This window comes from Andrographis paniculata, unplaced genomic scaffold (genome assembly GCF_009805555.1).
Source record: "Andrographis paniculata isolate CXL003 unplaced genomic scaffold, ASM980555v1 Contig50END, whole genome shotgun sequence".
NCBI lineage: Eukaryota > Viridiplantae > Streptophyta > Magnoliopsida > Lamiales > Acanthaceae > Andrographis > Andrographis paniculata.
In genome coordinates, this window is record NW_026137585.1 from 1,131,040 (window position 1) to 1,151,060 (window position 20,021).

The 20,021-nt window shown below is 32.9% G+C and overlaps 2 protein-coding genes and 1 pseudogene across 2 annotated transcripts; 1 reads left to right on the forward strand and 2 right to left on the reverse strand.

Annotated features, from left to right (window-relative positions):
- Positions 1–6: 6 nt before the first annotated feature.
- LOC127253208 (salviol synthase-like) lies at positions 7–1,849 on the reverse strand. Its single transcript, XM_051277656.1, has 2 exons — positions 968–1,849; positions 7–759 (listed from the first exon to the last, which is right to left on the reverse strand). Exons 1-2 carry the CDS (start codon positions 1,847–1,849, stop codon positions 130–132), a joined length of 1,512 nt encoding a protein of 503 aa, XP_051133613.1. The 3' UTR covers positions 7–129.
- An 11,873-nt stretch (positions 1,850–13,722) lies between these two features.
- Positions 13,723–15,582, forward strand: LOC127253368 (salviol synthase-like). Its single transcript, XM_051277930.1, has 2 exons — positions 13,723–14,680; positions 14,768–15,582. The coding sequence occupies exons 1-2, from the start codon at positions 13,793–13,795 to the stop codon at positions 15,389–15,391; spliced, it is 1,512 nt and encodes a 503-aa protein (XP_051133887.1). The 5' UTR covers positions 13,723–13,792; the 3' UTR covers positions 15,392–15,582.
- Positions 15,583–15,877: 295 nt separating this feature from the next.
- Positions 15,878–18,496, reverse strand: LOC127253394 (cytochrome P450 71D10-like; annotated as a pseudogene).
- Positions 18,497–20,021: the final 1,525 nt, after the last annotated feature.

Consider the following 20,021-nt stretch of genomic DNA (forward strand, 5'->3'; position numbering starts at 1 on the left):
GGGACCTAATTTATATACGACATACAGACTCGATAGACTCAAATCGTAACAACCAGGAGAATGGCAAAGTGAAGAAAGCAAAGCAATGAGACAACAAATTCCTTATTGAAAGAAGCATAGAGTGATGCTTCAATCTTGTTTTACAGGCAAAGTTATCTTCACTCTCGGAATAACATACAATGGATATTTCCTACTTGCCGTAATGCCCGAGGTTTCGGACATGTCCAAATCTTCGGGCTTCATTCCATCAGGCAAAACCCAATCAAAGTGGTAGAGAAACATTGCCAAAGGAAGCTCGACATTGGCGAGGCCAAACGATATTCCGGCGCAAATCCTTCTTCCACCGCCAAAGGGAAGGAGTTCGAAGTTGTTTGCCTTGTAATCAACAGGATTATCAAGAAATCTCTCGGGGATAAAACTATGAGGTTCTTTCCAGTATCTCGGATCTCTTCCAATGGCCCATGCATTAACCATAACCCTACTTTTCGAAGGTACTTTGTATCCAAAGATTTCGCATTGCTCCGAATTTTCTCTCGGGAGCAAAAGTGGAAAGGGAGGATGCATCCTTAGAGTCTCTTTGATGATTGACTTTAGGTACTTTAGCTCTTCGAAACGAGACTCTTCGACAAATCCCTTGTCTTTGAAAACCTCTCTTACCTCCTCTTGTGCCTTCTTAAGGACCCTTGGATGTCTTATCATTTCCGCCATAGCCCAATCCGTAGTTGTCGATGATGTTTCGATTCCAGCACCGAAGATATCCTATATCGACAAGAATCAAAACATAGGTTTAGATTTGGGACTTATATATGTACTACTTTTACATATATGTTAAATATATGGAATCTGCTGATTTAAGCCGGTCAATATACAAACTAAAGCGTATTGTATAAAATACTGTTTCAATTTAAAATTTTACTATTCTAAAATCCTTAACCAGATTCTAACCTTAAAGAGTTCAGTGACAAACCTGTATCACAGCTTTGATATTGTCATTAGTCAGCTGTAACTCATTCCTAGACTTGAGTAGAACATCGGCAAAGTCCTCTTGTTGTTTCGATCCATTCGCGCTTTCTCGCCGTTGATCGATAATGTTCTGAATTATCCGGTCCGACTTCTTGTGCACCCTCTCTGTCTTGCGTGCTGCGCCACTGATTCGCCGAAACAAACTGATGGAAGGATACAAATCTGCCAGATAGAATCCTGAAGCAAGTTCGGCAGACTCCTTCGATGTTGATATGATTTCAGTTAGTTCGTCACCCTTTTTCCCAATCGAAGCCTGCATCACAACATTGCAAGTAGTCAAGCAGATCTTCTCTGTCAAATTCATCGACAACCCTTCATTAGATGCTATACATCCACATAAACTCAAAAACTCCTCTTCTCTTAACGCCCGAAACGATTGGACTCTTTTCACACTCAATAGCTCGATAGCACAGAACTTGCGCAGCTGTCTCCAGTATTCGCCGTACGGAGCAGAAGCTATGTCTGAATTCTTGTAAAGTATTATATCCGTTACGAGGAGCGATGGTCTGTTAGAAAACGTTACGTCGTGTGTTTTCATGACTTCTTTCGCGGCCTCAGGCGATGAAATCACAACAATGTTAACTTCGCCGAGCTGCAGATGCATCACCGGCCCATATTTTTCGGCTAAGTCAGTCAGCAATTGGTGTGGCAGTTTCGAACTGGCGATGAGCTGGTACAAGTTCCCGATCAGCGGCAGCTTTCTCGGCCCCGGAGGAAGATTCGAATTCTGATCGGGTACAGGTACGCATCGAGTGATTAATCTGAAAAACACTGCTAAGAAGAAGGAAAAGATAGCAATGAAGGAAAATGAGGGATCGAAATCCATTGTATAGAGCTCTTAGGGATCTTCCCTTAGCTTCTTGTATGTATGTACGAGTTTGCAAGTTGACCTGAGTCTGTTGTGTTGGATTAAAAATCCAATTGTGGGTTAAATGTAACTATTTGGGCTATCAGTCAGATTAAGCCTATATTAAGTGATCTATTAATTTATTGGGCTTAAATGTATTTAGTAAGTGCGGGTCTACAATGTACAGAAACCCGGTAACTTATTAATTGGGTGATGAGGCCAATTAATAATAAAGGATATAAATAGGGTTGTGATCCCAGGTCTAGACGCAACAACCATTACGTTCCATATCTCATCGTGGGAGTAACGGCAGAAACCCTAGCGGTTTTTCTCAGGAGGGGTTGCGCCATAGACTTGAAGAACACAAAACCCTCAATTGTTAGCATATTCGTATTCGACTATACTAATGGAATAAGGTTAGATTTATTTTGCTTTATTTTTATCTCAATTATGACAACACGGTAGATCCTGGGCTTAGGGTTAAATTCCTGATAAGTTCCAACAATTGGTATCAGAGCCTTTTACGTGTTAAATTATTGAGATATTTGGTCAGATCAATTATGTTTGACTCGATGCGCACACGACACAAATCTTTATTTCGTTCTTCTAGAATTAATTGAAATCAAGATTGGGTGAATTTAAGGTGAAATTTAAATCCAATTGGTGTCGGATTCCATCTCGATGCTTGTTGTATCTTTGATCTAACAATTAAATCAAGTAGTTGTTTGATTGAAACCAATAAATTGATGTCAATTCATCTTTGCATACGTGTGATTATTTATTTATCATTCTTCTTTCTATATGACTCAATCTCTGTCTTTTATATTTGAACCAATTTTGGAATCAGACATGAATCTGTACATATTTATTTAATTATTTGTACGTCTGTATTGTCATTGATATATTAGATACATAAATCTATTATTTAATGTTTAATCGGATTAAACTTGCATGTGCCTCGATCTGTGTGCCTACATACATATTCATGTATATGTGAATATATGTGCAATCATGAAGTAAACATATGCAAATCTTTGGATCATGTCAATATGTGCGTTTATTTGTTTATTTATGATTATTAATTTGGGTATTATAATCAATGAAAACACAATTTGCACTCTGGTCATATTTATAAGAGATAAATTTATGCATGTATGAATGACATGAGTTTGTTTGCCTATATAATCATTATTTTAATAATTTATTGAATCGGTATGCCATTTTGCAATGCTGGTATATTTAAAAAAAAATTGGCATATGCAGTTAGAATGTGATATTTTGTTCAATCAATTAAAGTTTAATACATAGTTATTTGATTAACACTCAAGATTACTTTTCTATTTTATTGGTTCAATTAATTAATGGATGCAATCAGTATAAGTATATGTGCAATTTAAATAAAATAGCATTTGGATGTTTGCTTATTTTTATTCATTTATTCTGAAATCAATGAATATGTCTTAATATTTGTACCGATTTTGACATTATAATTAGATTAATTAATTTATTTAATTGATCGTTTGAGTCAAAATTGACGTTCAATGTATATATATGCATCCGGTTTGATAATTGCATAATTTATTAATTAATGTGTGTATGTTACTATATCTGCAGTTAAATTGGATATGTGCATAATTAATTTATTATTCATTAGTGCTAATTTTATAAAATCAAATATTCATTACGATTCGTTTGATAGTCCAATTAAATTTGGGATATAGCATGCATTTTAGACACCATGCATTTATTCAAATTCGACTATAATGATTTGGTGTATTAATTTATAGTCTCTTTGGGTTGCCTGTGTAATTCCGCTGCATTTGGCACTTTCTTGGACTGCTTGATTATTTAATGAGTCCAGAAATTAATTATTGTTGTTATAGTTATAATATGTATTGAACATACATATTTGATTTATTTAAAGTGAATTTAATTAGCAATAAGTAATATAATATATTTTTTGAATTGGTTGAAATAGTCATATTGCCAAAGCAGCCTCTGCTATGTAAATCAGTTTATTTTATGTATTAGAAAGTTGTGTTTGTGACTTACAAGGCTCCTGATTGACCCAAAGGCAATTCAGCCATTAAGTAGTTACATGCATATTTAGTGACATTGAATGTGGTGATGATAATTTGGTGTTTGTGTGTGAATAATAGATCTGTCCAAAGATAGGGTGTTGTTTGACACACTACTGTAATGTCAACATTCGATTGTCAAAACAAGTTTATCACTAGTGAGTCAGTAATTTGTCCAACAACATTTGCTGATGTTGCTCGATAACTTGTGATAACATTGCTAATTTATTTTATAAATTCACATATGGAGTATTCAGTAGCTTATAGACATGTGCATTCAGTTGCTAATAAGCATTCTTTATTTTATTTTTTTTTTATGGAATCAGACCCGTGTATATTGAACATGATTCTGATTATAATTTAGTTTAAGAAAATTATAAATTCATTAATAATGCATGCTGCATTTTGACGGTGAAGATCAAGTATTTGACGTTGCCAAAGTAACCTCTCTTATATAAGATTTTTTCTTGATAACGTAAGTGTTTATGTGTATTTTAATTCATGTGATTATTCTTCGGCCCAAAGGCAGTTGGTAATTGACAGAATGAAATATACATCTGCGATAGTATGTATGGGACGATTATATGGATTTAACTTATGTGAATGGTAAATCAGTCCAAAGATTGGTTGCTGTTTGACATTACTTATTGTCCGTATATCATTATTGCAACAAGATGACTGCTAGCAATCAATGTTATTGATCCAAAGATTGATCATTGATGTTGCACTTAGTGTCTTGGGATGAGAATGCATTATTATTGAGCTTCATTATGATTCATTTGGTTGCATGAATCATGACTTGGTATTAATAATAGACCATCTCACTCATACGGCGAAAAACACTGCTCATGAGCGTAATTATTTGAGAAGTGGGACAGGTCCAACGCCTAAGTCTAATTATCATTAAGAAAAGCACTCCATAAATTTTTAGGAGTACAATATATGATGATATGGATTCCTTGTCGAAATTAAGAAACGCTTTACCAAAAGCGATAAGGCAGAAATGCGTACTCCTCTCATTACCATAAAGTATAACGACAAACAGAACATAAGGGAGTACATCATGAACATGTCTACTATTGCTACTAAATTGAGGGCACTTAAGTTAGACATTTCGGAGGACATGTTTGTCCTATTAGTCTTGCTCTTGAAATTAATTTAATTTCAGTTCATAGACACACCTGGGGGTGGATTTTGGTGTAACAACACACATCAGTGTGTCTATGTAAGATTATTTTATCGTCGAAATCAATTGATGTTGAAAGATACATCTATATGGGTGACGACAAGAAAGTTCAAGTTGAAGTCATTGATAATTTTAGATCATTATTGAGTACTCGTTACTATTTCAATTTGGATGAGATATTTTTTATGGTACCATCTTCAGTCAAAATTTAATTTCGATCTCTATTTTGAACAAATTCAGTTATTATTGTTCATTCGAATATAAAGTTTTGTCTATTCCAGAATTCAAAATCAATTGCAACTAGTGCATCATTTGATAATAATAATCACCATTTAATTAATAGTCTGACTTCATATCATGAATTAGTTATTGAACATATTCATACAACTTCCACGATTACGGATCCGCTTAATGAATAAAGGGTTTCCACATAAGTTCTATAGTGAGCATATTGCTCATATGAAAGTGGAGCCATATAAGATACTTCGGTTTAGTGGGAGCTAATTAGTAATGTTCAAATACACTAAGGTTACTTTATTTTGTACTGCAGTATTCAGTATGCACTGTTCAGTATTGATTTTTTAATTCAGTGTTCAGTTGTTCTGAATTAAAGTTAAGGTGGATCAGTTGGAAATAGGCATGTTAAGATCACGTTACATGAAATTTTCATGCTGTGCATCCGCACTTGATCGAATCATAGGTTATATTAGTGTTGTGACCACTGATCGGTCCCATTGCGATAAATGCAGTGACGGCCGCTTTGATCTGCATTGACATGACTTATAGATAAGATTGGTAATGTACATTAAGGATCTAATAGCAAAACATTCATGAGCTCATAAGGTTATTCAGTGTACATTTACATTTACCCAAGTGGGAGATTGTTGGATTAAAAATCCAATTGTGGGTTAAATGTAACTATTTGGGCGATCAGTCAGATTAAGCCTATATTAAGTGATCTATTAATTTATTGGGCTTAAATGTATTTAGTAAGTGCGGGCCTCCAATGTACAGAAACCCGGTAACTTATTAATTGGGTGATGAGGCCAATTAATAATAAAGGATATAAATAGGGTTGTGATCCCAGGTCTAGACGCAACAACCATTACGTTCCATATCTCATCGTGGGAGTAACGGCAGAAACCCTAGCGGTTTTTCTCAGGAGGGGTTGCGCCATAGACTTGAAGAACACAAAACCCTCAATTGTTAGCATATTCGTATTCGACTATACTAATGGAATAAGGTTAGATTTATTTTGCTTTATTTTTATCTCAATTATGACAACACGGTAGATCCTGGGCCTAGGGTTAAATTCCTGATAAGTTCCAACATGTTGTGCTGATTACCTATTGTCCCAATCAATATATAAATAACGGGAAAGGTTAATTACAACAACAAAATATCAATTTTGTAACAATATTTTTTTTCATATTTAAATTCACTTTTTCCATTACTAATGATATTAGAGACGGAATTAGAGAGGGAATTGCTTTAACTACGTGAACTTTAGAGACGAAATTCCGTTACTAATATACTATTTTTTTGTAGTGAGTGCTGAATTTGAAAAATCAGCACCATGCTGATTCTCCAAATCAGCACACATAAAATATGGAAACAACACACACGCTTTTATTAAATACAGTATGTCTGTTTGTAATAAAAATACGTGCTATTAGTTCATAATTATAATTATAAGGTGTTCTGTATGAGAGTATATAATGTGTTAAAATGTATTGTATGTATTATGTGATACTATATCGTGTGCTGTCCTGTAACACACGGTGTCCTATTAGGCACAGTGCTAGCTGCCGCCATAAATAACATATAATGTTGGGATATGAAGCCTGATTATATCCTAAAATTTAGGGATATGATTTAGATATGATTTGGATATAACATCCGAAATTTAGAGATATGATTTGGATATTATTATCATAGGCATGAATTATAAATATCCATGTATTCTCACTTTAATATGCGCCTGTGTATTTTATAGTAAAATTCCTGGCTTGGCAGCGCCCCCGGACGTAGATCATCGTGATCAAACTGGGTTACCAAATTCTTGTGTTCTTTTGTCTTTGTTCTCTCATCTTGATTTTCTAGAAATTTCCGTAACATATAAAAATATAATAAATACTCTATCCGTCCAATTTCTATTGTTCTAAAGTATATTTGCACGATTTTTTTAGGTGATTGTGTTTTTGTTATGAATTGACAAATTTGTCCTTAATTGTATGATAGAGATTAAAAGTAATAAATAAATGAAGATTAAAAAAATAAAATTTGCATTTAAAAACGAAAATAGGACAATAGTTGTTGGTCAAGAATAATATATTTTGTATAATGTATTAATATGTCCTGTCAATTTATTTCAATAAGAATGTTTTCAGCATTGTGTTTGCACTGTATTTGGCGCTATTTATTTAGGCCAGTTGCAACGCAGCAGCATCTCCACACAGGAGATCTCCTCTCTATTCCAGGTAATCGCCACATTAATATAATTTTTTTTTTTTTAAAAAAATAAAATCTTTAGAGATGTCCAATAAATTTCTCTTTTTCTTATTTTTATATATTCAGTATTTTTGTATTTATTAATTTTTTTTATTTTTATTATATAAAATTTTATTCTCTACCCAATAATAGATATATTAATATATTTTTAAAAATTTTAATTTTAAAAATAAATAATTTTGATATAAATATATATGTATTTTTTTTTTTTTTATTGATGTGTATAAAAGAAAATATGAGGGGGAAGAAAGAGAATGTAAATTAAAGATACGAATTGAATATCTTTATAGCGGATGGCCTAATTAGACTCAATGCCATTATTTCAATATTTCAAAATGAAAAAATATGTATATATATATATATATATTTATTATATATCCTTTATCTATTGCAATCGAGTGGGAAGAATAATAATTTAAGGTAGATTTGAACGATGCAATATAAATTATAATATAATATATAATGTATTATAAATATAATAAAAAATATATAAACATATGCTGCTGATCACCCTAATCCATATCTGTAACTTTGAGTGCACGGTTATGTATAGCAAACTTGTAATAATATACACTATATATAATCTCTGGACAGGATAATACTTGCTCCGTCTCAAAACTATAGTTTGAGTTGTATTTGACACGAGATTTAAAAAATATTAATATTATATGGATAAAAGTAAAAGATTTTTTTTTTTGTCCTTGTGAGTCTATTAGTGTAAAAAGTAGTGGCGGTTGTGTAATAATAATAATGTAAAAATAAGGGTAGTTTTATAGCGATACGGTTATTTATGGAAATGCGACTATTGTTTTGGGAGAAATAAAAATAGTAAACAAAACCATTGTATTGAAACGGAGGGAGTATAAAATAATAATAACAATAGTTCATATAGGCGTCCTGCTTGAGTCGAATCAAATGCTGATTTGACTAGTATATGTCGTGCTATATAGATGTATCAATTTATTATGTACTACCTACGTCGGTCGATCGATAAAGTAAACACATATTTTTGCGTCATTATATTTAATATTAAATAAAATATTTTACAAATATCGTTGTATTTGTATTATAAAAAATTGACAGAGATATTTTTTTTTTTTAATTTATACTGTATTTTGATATAATAATTAATATTGAAAGATTATATAAAAATCTTTATTTACTTTCGGAGGTATTATGACTCAATCAACATTGGATATGAATGCGTAGAAAATAATATATGATCCTTCGTGATTGCTCTCATCACTTTATTTTATTGAATTTGTATTTTCTAATTTCAAGATTGCAATCTCAATTAATTAATTAATGAAGCAGAATATTAAGGAACACGTTACTTTTTAAAGATATCATAGGGAGTTGGAAAAAGATTCCACGGCATGTTAAATAGATCCTATAATTAGTTTATTATGTATTCAACGATTCATTCAAATAACATTTTATCAGTTCATTAAGAAAAGCTTAAAATTTAAGCACGTTTGCGTTTTTTCACTACAAAAAAATATCAATTTTGTAACGAAATTTTTTCGTTCTTAAATTCACTTTTTCCGTTACTAACGATATTAGAGACAGAATTAGTGATGGAATTATGTTAGCTACGTGAACTTTAGGAACGGAATTCCGTTACAAATATACTAATTTTTTTTTGCAGTGTGTGTAGTAATATTTTTAAGGTTTTGAAAATAGTACAAGGCCTGAGGTTTCAAACATGTCCAAATTTTAATGTCCAAATTTTCAGGTTCGATTCCAAAAGGATTAAAGATCGAATAAGAAATAGAAACATAAAGAAGACACAGATTTTTACGTGGTTCATCAACAACGGGTTGGCTACGTCCACGGGAATAAATTGATCCTCATTTTTCCTGTGTTTCGGATTTCTCCCAATAGACTAAGTGTTCACTAGGACCCTTGTGTTAGAAGGTATTTTATAGCCTTGGATTTCACACGGCTTGGAGTTTTGTCGCGGAAGGAGTAATGGCGCAGAAGGGTGCAGCCTGAAAGTCTTTTTGACGACTAAGTTGAGATATTTTAGCTCATCGAAGTAAGACTCATCGACATTTCCCTTGCCTATCGAATACGCTTCTCACTTCATCTTGCGCCTTCTTAAGGATTTTTGGTTGTTTCAGCATCCCCACCATCGTCCAATCTGTCGTTGATGCGCATGAATCGAATCCTGCGACGATCAAATCCTACATGTCAATGTATCATAGCATTATAATGTATAGAAATCTAACATTATCTCCTTCTACGACATGCTGTTGTCGTCGCCATATACAATATGTCACTTGGTCATCTTTCTTGGGGCGTCTTTGGCTTTACTAGAGAAAGCTCGCCGGGGAAAAAAGCCTTTCTCTTTTTAATTAATGGTAGCATTTTTTTATCAGTTTAGATTTCAGGTGAGATGATCATTTAACATAGAAGTATGTATATATATTTGAAAAATTTAATGGTTTGCCGTTTGCTTTCACAATTGGCGGATTTGTGGTCATCGATGAAATTTGCAAGAATCCTATCGGATATTTTGTGCAGCCTCTTCACCCAGCTCCTCGACCTATTGAATAGTCGAAACAAACCAAATGAAGGATAAAGATCTTCCAAAGAGAATCCCAAAGTAAGGTCATTCATTTCCTAGATTTTGGAAGCGAAGGACGATAAATCTGTCGTCGTATTCCCAAAGCACGCGTGCACGAGAACATCAGATACCATCGAGTATATCTTTTCTGTCAAATTTATCGACAACCCTTCTTTAGAAGCTATCCATTTGCACATATTCAATGCTTCTTTTTCCCTTAAAGGCTGAAAAGATTGAACTCGTTTCGGGCTCAGCAGCTCCATTGTGCAGATCTTGGGCAGTTGTCTCCAGTATTCGCCGTACGAGGAGAATTCCATATCCTTATTTTCACAGAATAAAATCGATGCATTGATGAGACACGGTCTATTCGCAAAAATTGTGTCGTACCGGAACTAGTTAGGAGATGGTTCGAGTTCCAGATCAACGGCAACTTTCTTGGCCCAGGTGGAAGATTCGAAGTTTTGTCGGTTTTCGACAGGCGGATAACTTTGAAGAAGGCTGCAAGAAATATGAAGAAGGTAAGAGGAGTTAGTGAAGATGAAAAATCGATATCCATAATTGAACTCTTTTTAGATCGAATTTGGGAAAATTTGGGCTGAATGCAAACATATATAGGCAGCACTGCTACTGTTACTAATTGTTCTAAATTTATACGAGCAATTTAATTGAAGATATTAAACCATTACGCTTGAAAGCATCATTAATGACTTTGGTACTACTCTTTCAGGTTTTGGGTAAACTCTTAAGATTATATGTTTTTTTGTGATTTTCACTGTAGGTTTTTACTATTCAGATTTATTTATTTTTTCAAAAATATCACATCAAACAAATATTATTATTATTATTTTTTATATTATACTATGAATTTATTTTACGTTCAAAATATCACGTCAATATCTATTTATATCACATCAATCAACTATTCAAATTCAATTTTTCACTATTTAAAAATTCAAACCAAAAACCTAAAATCCACAAACAAACACACCCTAAGTCGAACCTAATAACTTGAAAAGTAGGTTTGACAAAACAAATCACATTATTAGACTAATAATGTATGACAAACAAATTAAACCTATGACCTCACGAATTTATGAGTTTATCCCTACACTAACGGATCATCCTTTACGCGAGCGAAGAGTGCTTTGTTATTGTTATTACGTATTTGTGGATGTTTGTCGGTGAATATATTTTAGTTTGGAATCCCCTAAATGTAGATTTGATATCAAACTTGGGTCAACAAACATAAGGTGTTCTTTATATTGCATTTGTTTGCATTTGTTTGCATATAGTCTTGTGACACATGGATATATAACTATCGAACAATATGTGTTAAAAGTTATGCTTACCTACTGTGATTTTATGAATTCCTGCTCCCAAAAGACTCAGAAAAGTCGACCTCTTGTCATGACTTATTTTTCCAATGGACTTAAATATTACTTATATGTTAAGACATAATAACAACTTTGATACTATGATTAAATCACATGTACAAAAATATATTACTTTATATCTAATATATTATATTAAAAAATGTTTTTCATCATAAAAATCATTAATATATATATATACATTACTAAAGTGACAAGTGGTCTGTAATTAATTTTGTTTGTAATTATTAGTGATAAAAATTAATTAATTTATTCTATATTATTAGTGGCAAGTGGTCTGTTATCATATGCAGAAATCGAGATCGCAATTTCAATTAATTAACGAATGGAGCAGAATCTTATCTTTATATATATATATATATATATGCTGTCTTTTAATAGTTCCCAATTTGCATGCAGAGATATAAAAAAAACTTATGTTTGATTGTTTGGATCGGATTCTCAATAGATTGAATTTTTTTTTCAAATTTATAGTTAAGCCTAGTGTGACTTGTCTGATCGGTTTAATTCATTCGCAGACAATCAAGTTCGATCGAAGATTTATCAAAAATGCATTAAAAAAATAATAAATGTGCGTTTTTATGTGGTTAAAAAAAATAATTTGGATAATTCTATCGACTTATCAAATATAAAAGAAATAATTGGAATAAATATATGTATTATTCGTATTGATATTATACTTTTAATTCGGTTATTTACTACTGAGTAGGTAGGTTCACTGAACATTGTGTGGATTAAAATTAGGGGTTGTTAATATGCTGAATTTTTTTTTTTTTAAAGTAATTCAGAACAATGCTGAAATCACTATGTAACAACAAACAACGTATTATGTAACAATAATTAGCACATTATTTGTGTTAATATAACACAAATAAAACACTTGAATTTTTAAATTCAGAACAACGCTGACATTACTATATAACAACAACAACACATTATGCGGCTGTGTGGAGAGTGAATTTATGACAGTGAGGACATGAATTTAAAAATAATATAGTTATAATATATATATATATATATATATATAAAACACATTAAAGTAGTTAGCTAAATTGTGTGGGATTGTATTAACCAATAATTAGAATATAATAATTTTTCTTTTAAAAAATATAAAATCACAAAATTGTTGCAACTTCCCCTAATATAAAATCAAGTGTAATGATACTATTCTGTAACTTATTGTAATAAAAATGTCACTAAATTTTATTATAGTTTCTGTTGCTATATAAAGTCATGAATATCTGTAACTTATTGTCATAGAAATATCATTAATTTAGAAAAAAATCACCAATAAAATTCTACGGAAATAGTTTCGTATATTTTTTCGTGACTTTTAAATACAAACTCATCAATTTGTATTAAAACAACGACTTCTTTTTCGGCTACTTTAACCCAATTTTATGGTAGTTTAATTTGCTATCGGAAAATAAGGGTCTACCCCTCCAACCCCGCGAGAGGGCCTTGACATGCACGAATATGTATCTTAGAGTAAATTAATTATTCATTCCGTCCCGCTGCAAGATTGTCATTTAATTTTTACTTCATTGTACTTGGCATTAAAAATATCTTTATATTTAAATAATTTACTCTAAAATGTTATTGTATCGATATTATAAGAGATTAATAAACATATTTTTGTCTTTTTTTTTTCTTGATTTGTATTACGTCTTCGTATAATAATTAATATTCAAAGATAAACATGCAAAAAAAGTAATGACAACTTTGCTGCGTGACGGAGGGAGTATATGATTTGATGGAAAGAGGTTAGGATGTTGATTATTATTAACCAGAACATCAAATATAATTTGACAGCAGTAGCATGTGCTATATAGATTTTTAGCATATACTGTCTTCATTGTTTAACTTATGTACTATAATAAAATAGCTTATGTGCAGAGATATTGTTTGGACTAATGTCATATTTTGTCTGTAATATATTGCAAAAGTATTATATTACCATACATCACATGGGATCCACCTATACTAACAAACAGCCAATACGATGATCATAAAATAAAAAAAAAAAAAAAAAAGATACAAATATTAATTTGCCTTTATTCATTTTGGACAGTTCAAATCAATATAAACAACCAAAATTGTTAGGTTTGTACATAGATATCTCCATTTTTAGCCCCTAACTGTGATAATCTCTCACAACTTAGAGCAAAGATCTAAAAGAGTTCAATTATGGATACAGATTTCTCATCTATACTAACTCTTCTTACCTTCTTCATATTTCTTGCAGCATTCTTCAAAGTTATCCTCCGGTCGAAAACCGGCGAAACTTCGAATCTTCCACCGGGGCCAAGAAAGTTGCCGTTGATCGGGAACTTGAACCATCTCCTCGCTCGTTCTGCTACGACCCATAAAGTATTGAGTGACTTGGCCGCGAAACATGGACCGGTGATGCACTTGCAGCTTGGCCAAGTTAGCGCCGTTGTTATCTCCTCGGCCGAGGCGGCGCAAGAAGTCATGAAGACACACGACACCATCTTTGCGAATAGACCGTGGTTTGTCAACACATCGATTATTTTCTACAAGCAAAAGGATATAGCATTCTCCCCGTACGGCGAATACTGGAGACAGTTGAAGAAAATTTGCACAATGGAGCTGCTAAGCCCGAAACGAGTTCAATGGTTCCAGCCTTTAAGGGAAAAAGAGTTTTCGAATATGTGCAAATGGATAGCTTCTAAAGAAGGGTCGTCGATAAATTTGACAGAGAAGATGTATTCGGCAATATGTGATGTTCTGATGCAGGCGACGTTTGGGAGTATGACAAAAGAACTATCGGCCTACATTGATCGAATCCAAGACATGAATGACCTTATCATGGAATTCTCTTTGGAGGATTTTTATCCTTCGATCAGATTGTTTCGACTATTCAATACATTGAGAAGGAAGACTAATAGGTTGCACAAAACTATCGATACAATCCTCGATAATATCATCATTGAGCACAGAGCAGCGAATCGTGAAAGCAATCAAGAAGAAGATCTAGTCGACGTTCTCCTCAAGTTCAACGAAGAAGGACACGAACAGCATTTAACTATCGAGAGTGTAAAAGCTGTGCTGCAGGCATTACATTAAACTCTTCGAAAAATAACATGTTTCTTCTTATGTTGGATTTCTCATCTTTTAACACTATGATTCTTACGAATATAGGATATGATCGCCGGAGGATTCGATACAGCTGCAGCAACTACCGATTGGGCCATGGCGGAGATGCTGAAACACCCGACCATTCTTAAGAAGGCGCAAGATGAGGTGAGATCGGTATTCAACAATAAGGGACTTGTCGACGAGTCTTTCTTTAATGAGCTAAAGTACCTAAAGTTAGTCATTAAAGAGACTCTGAGGTTGCACCCAACCGGGCCGTTGCTCCTTCCCCGACAGAGCTCCAAGCCATGCGAAATCAATGGTTACAAAATACCTTCGAACACGAGGGTCCTCGTCAATGCTTGGTCTATTGGAAGAAATCCGAAATACTGGAATGAAGCGGATCGTTTTATTCCGGAGAGATTTCTTGATAATCAAGTCGATTACAAGACAAACAACTTCGAATTCATCCCTTTCGGCGCCGGAAGAAGGATTTGCCCGGGAATAACATTCGGCCTCGCCAACGTCGAGCTCCAGTTGGCGATGCTTCTCTATCACTTCGATTGGGTTTTGCCTGAAGGAATGAAGCCTGAAAATTTGGACATGGCGGATGTCTCAGGTCTTGTAGCAAGAAGGAAAAATCCATTGTACGTTATTCCAGCAGTCAGGATTCCTTTGCCTGCAAATTAAGGATCGATCTATGCTATGTTCGAGTATTTCGAAGTTACTGTGATTATGAGCTTTTTATTTTCATTGTTTTGTACTACTTTCTGTTTCTTATTTCTAAGGTTGATTTTATCTTTGGAATACGTGTTGAATATGTCCTATATTGGATATGAGGTAGGAATTCTCCTGACTTACAAGAGTGAAATCCTCTACATTTATCGTCTATTGGTTTTAGGTTGAAAACGCAGATCTCTTGTTAATATGATATCGTATTTATCTTGTTTGAATTTTTGAGATTATCATCTCAAAGGAAGTATTGAATATGTGACACGGAGCCCAATCAATACAAGTAAGACGTAGAAATGCATATCATTTAGATAGGAATCAAAGATGTAATTCAATCCATGGGCAACAAAGTGAAGACAACAAAACAAAGTGAAGAAAAAACAAAACAATCAGACAACAAATTCCTTATTGAAAAAAAGAATATATACAGTGATTGCTGTTGGAACATGAGATTTATCAATCTTGTTTTACTGGCAAAGGTATCTTCACTCTCGGAATAACATACAATGGATCTTTCCTTCTCGCCGTAATTCCTGAGGTTTCGGACATGTCCAAATCTTCAGGCTTTATTCCATCAGCCAAAGCCCAATCAAAGTGGTAGAGAAACATTGCCAAAGGAAGCTCGACATTTGCGAGGCCAAATGATATCCCGGGGCAGATTCTTCTTCCACCGCCAAAGAGAAGAAATTCGAAGTTGTTTGCCTTGTAATCGACTAGATTATCAAGAAATCTCTCGGGGATAAAACTATGAGGTTCTTTCCAGTTCTTTGAATCTCTACCAATCGCCCATACATTAACCATAACTCTACTTTTCGAAGGTATTTTGTATCCAAAGAGTTCGCATTGCTCTGAATTTTCTCTTGGGAGCAAAAATGGAAATGGAGGATGCAACCTTAAAGTCTCTTTGATGATCGAATGTAGGTACTTTAGCTCTTCGAGACATGACTCTTCGACAAATCCCTTATCCTTGAAAACCTCTCTTACTTCATCTTGTGCCTTCTTAAGGACCCTTGGATCTCTCATCATTTCGGTCATAGCCCAAACTGTAGTTGTCGATGATGTTTCGATTCCAGCATCGAAGATATCCTATATGGACAAGAATCAAAACATTGGAAGGACTCCCTCGGCGTATATTAACAAATATCCAATACAATCTACGAGTGTGTGTATGTTTTTTTTAAAGGTTCGGATTTAGATTTAAAATGTCTGAATAGTAAAATTTTTAAATGAAATAATAACTGATGTTATAAATATAAGTGTATAATTTTTGAAAGTAAAATTATTATTAATATTTTATGAACATCGAACAAGTGAGAATTAAACAAAACAAATGATGAAAAATAAAAATGACATTGATGACGGAGAGTTCGAAAAGAAGACCAACCACATAGACAATATTGCTTAATTTGTTTAAACTAATGTAAAATATTTTAATAAATAAAATGATTACTTTAAAATAAAATATTTTAAAATTCTTACAAGATATAATGTTAAAATATATTATATTATGATATAATTAATAGTAATTATTATATTTATTAGGTCCGTGGGCTAGCCCGCTTAATATGTGTTAATTCATGGTGTGATTTGACTTGTTTAAATCCATATTCTAGCGGGGTCTAAAATATTATTACCTCATCAAAATATTTGGTCATTTCCTTTTGTATTTTACAAAGACGAGTACAAATTTGAATGACAGAGGGATGGATCAATTTGAGGGATTCAACCCATTTTGGCTAGAAATATCAACGGGGCGAGGTTCGGGACAGTTCTACAGGCTTAGGGACCCGTCCCTTCCCGAACCCTTTCGGTTCAAACTAAACTAGCAAATCCGTTTTGGTTTTTTTTTTATTTTTTATTTTTTTTTATAAAATATAAATTATCTTAATAATTTAATACTAACAAAAAATAAATGTTAAAGTACCAAAAAAATTTAGTTCAAAAAATAAGAATAATCAAATATTGACGGTGGTCTGCAATCATGGTCGTTGACGGCAGGCCAGACGTAATCCGCCTTGAAGTATACGTTTTAGACCCGAACCCGCTCTACTAAAAGCGGATCCGGGCTAACCCGCCAATTTGACATTCCTAATTTTGCCGCTGTACTTATGAGTTCAGTGACAAACCTGTATCACAGCTTTGATAGTCATTAGTCAGCTGTAGCTCATTCCTAGACTTGAGTAGAACATCGGCAAAGTCGTCTTGTTCTTTCGATCCATTCGCGCTTTCTTGCCGTTGATCGATAATGTTCTGAAGTATCCGGTCCGATAATTTCTGCAGCTTCTCTGCCTTGTGCGCTGCGCCGCTGAATCGTCGAAACAAACTGATCGAAGGATACAAATCAGCCAGATAAAACCCCGAAGCAAGCTCCGTAGTATCCTTCACTATCGACGTGAATTCAGTTAGCTCGTCGCCCTTTTTCCCAATCGATGCCTGCATGGCAACATCACAAGTAGTCAGGCAGATCTTCTCTGTCAAATTGATCGACAACCCTGCATTAAATGCGATCCATCGACTTAAATTCATAAACTCCTCTTCTCTTAGAGCGCAAAACGATTGGACTCGTTTCGCGCTCAATAGCTCAACAGTACAGAACTTGCGCAACTGTCTCCAGTATTCGCCGTATGGGGCAAAAGCTATATCTGAATTCTTGTAAAGTACTATATCTGTTACGAGGAGCACTGGTCTGTTCGCAAAGATTATGTCGTGCGTTTTCATGACTTCTTTTGCGGCCTCGGGCGATGAAATCACGACAGTGCTAACTTCGCCGAGCTGCAGATGCATCACCGGCCCGTATTTTTCGGCTAAGTCAGTCAGCAATTGGTGTGGCAGTTTCGAACTGGCGATGAGCTGGTACAAGTTCCCGATCAGCGGCAGCTTTCTCGGCCCTGGAGGAAGTTTCGAATTCGGATCGGGTACGGATCGAGTGATTAATCTTAAGAACACGGCCATAAATAGGAAGAAGGAAAATAAAGTAACGAAGGATAAATCAAAATCCATTTTTTTGAGCTCTTTGGGATATCTTTGATTAGCTTCTTGTGTGCATTTGCAAGTTCAGCTGAGTATATTCATATGTGCTCGATGTCATAATTGTTTCAATAATCATACTGTAATGAAAGAAGATATATTGGCATTATTTCTTTGTGACTGGGTCTAGTATCGTAATTGTTTTTGTTTTTATTTTTTTTTTTGTTTTTTTTAATTGCACAAAATTTACGTTTTGTTTTATAAAATTACGTCAAATCCCTCGTACTTTTTAAATAGCGTCAAACTCTTTCATGTTCCATCAATTTAGAGTCTAACTTCTTGACCTTTCTTATTTAAAAGGCGTTTGATCTGCATTGCACAAACTACTCATTGAATATCAAAATCTCAATTTATAAATTTCTAAAACAAATATTTATGAGTATATTAATTTATTATTCTTTTGAAGTTAAATATAATAATAATGAGTATATTTATAATTTCAAATGTTTAGAGTACATAACAAATACCGTTACGTAATGATGACCGAAGGAGTTAGACACATACACTATGAATCACGAGGGACTTTGACACAATTTTAAAAATATAGAAATTTAACGTAATTTTGTGACACCACGGGTAAATTTGGTTCAATTTGGCCTTTTTTTTTTTTTCTTAAAAAAAGATTTTGATTTGATTTGAATTTTATCTTTTAATGATATTAACTTTGATGTTTTGTAAGACATTTTTCCGTTAGAATTTTTTTATTTGAATTTTCTCTTATAATAACATTAATTTTAATGTTTTATAATTTTTTTTTTGTAAAAAAAAAAGAGAAAAGCCAGATAATATACCAGGTTTTTGTTATTTATTTATTTATTTTTTAAAAAATATTTAAATATCTTTTATTATCAAAATCTATTTATTCTTTTTTCCCTCCGATCAATATGTATGTATGTATATATATATATATATATATTTGTTTACTTGTGGGTTATGTAATTGAATGGTAGTTGAGACAAGTTTGTTTGTCTCGTTCCAACATAAGACACATTTTAATGCAACCAAGTGAATCATTCGGTCAACTCTTTGATTATCTGCAGATTTTTTAAAACCGCGTCAAATATAAGTTGCAACAACAGACCTGCAGTATTACTTATATGACAAAAATAGATGAAAAAAGAGTTTGTCTTTTTGCATAATTTCAACAAAAAATATAAAACAAACTTATGAAATCGAGTTTGTCCGCCCGTCTTTTGCTATCAAAATTCTACTTGGGAAAATAATGTAATGAGAATTGCACAATTGAATCATTTCAAAGAATGTTGAGATAATTATTTGAGTTCCTAGTAACTTTGTTTATAAATATATAAATGTTTTAAAATTTTTTATACTATTCATTAATAATATATATATATATATATTAAAAATCATATCAATATATTTGTTTTTTTTATTAAAAAAACTCACGTCAAACCTATCAAACTTTTTATTCTAATTTTTAAAATTCTCCAAAACTCTTATGTAAATAAAGCTATGAAATAGTGTTTCTTAATCTACTTTAATACACTAATTTTGAGTCATTAGTGTATCTTTCAATTATCTATAATATAAAATACTCATC

Coding starts and splice junctions, on each gene's coding strand:
- LOC127253368 (XM_051277930.1), top strand. CDS start 13,793: ATGGATACAGATTTCTCATCTATACTAACTCTTCTTACCTTCTTCATA. Junction 14,681..14,767: donor GTGTAAAAGCTGTGCTGCAG/GCATTACATTAA, acceptor TTACGAATATAG/GATATGATCGCCGGAGGATT.
- LOC127253208 (XM_051277656.1), bottom strand. CDS start 1,849: ATGGATTTCGATCCCTCATTTTCCTTCATTGCTATCTTTTCCTTCTTC. Junction 760..967: donor ATATCAAAGCTGTGATACAG/GTTTGTCACTGA, acceptor TTGTCGATATAG/GATATCTTCGGTGCTGGAAT.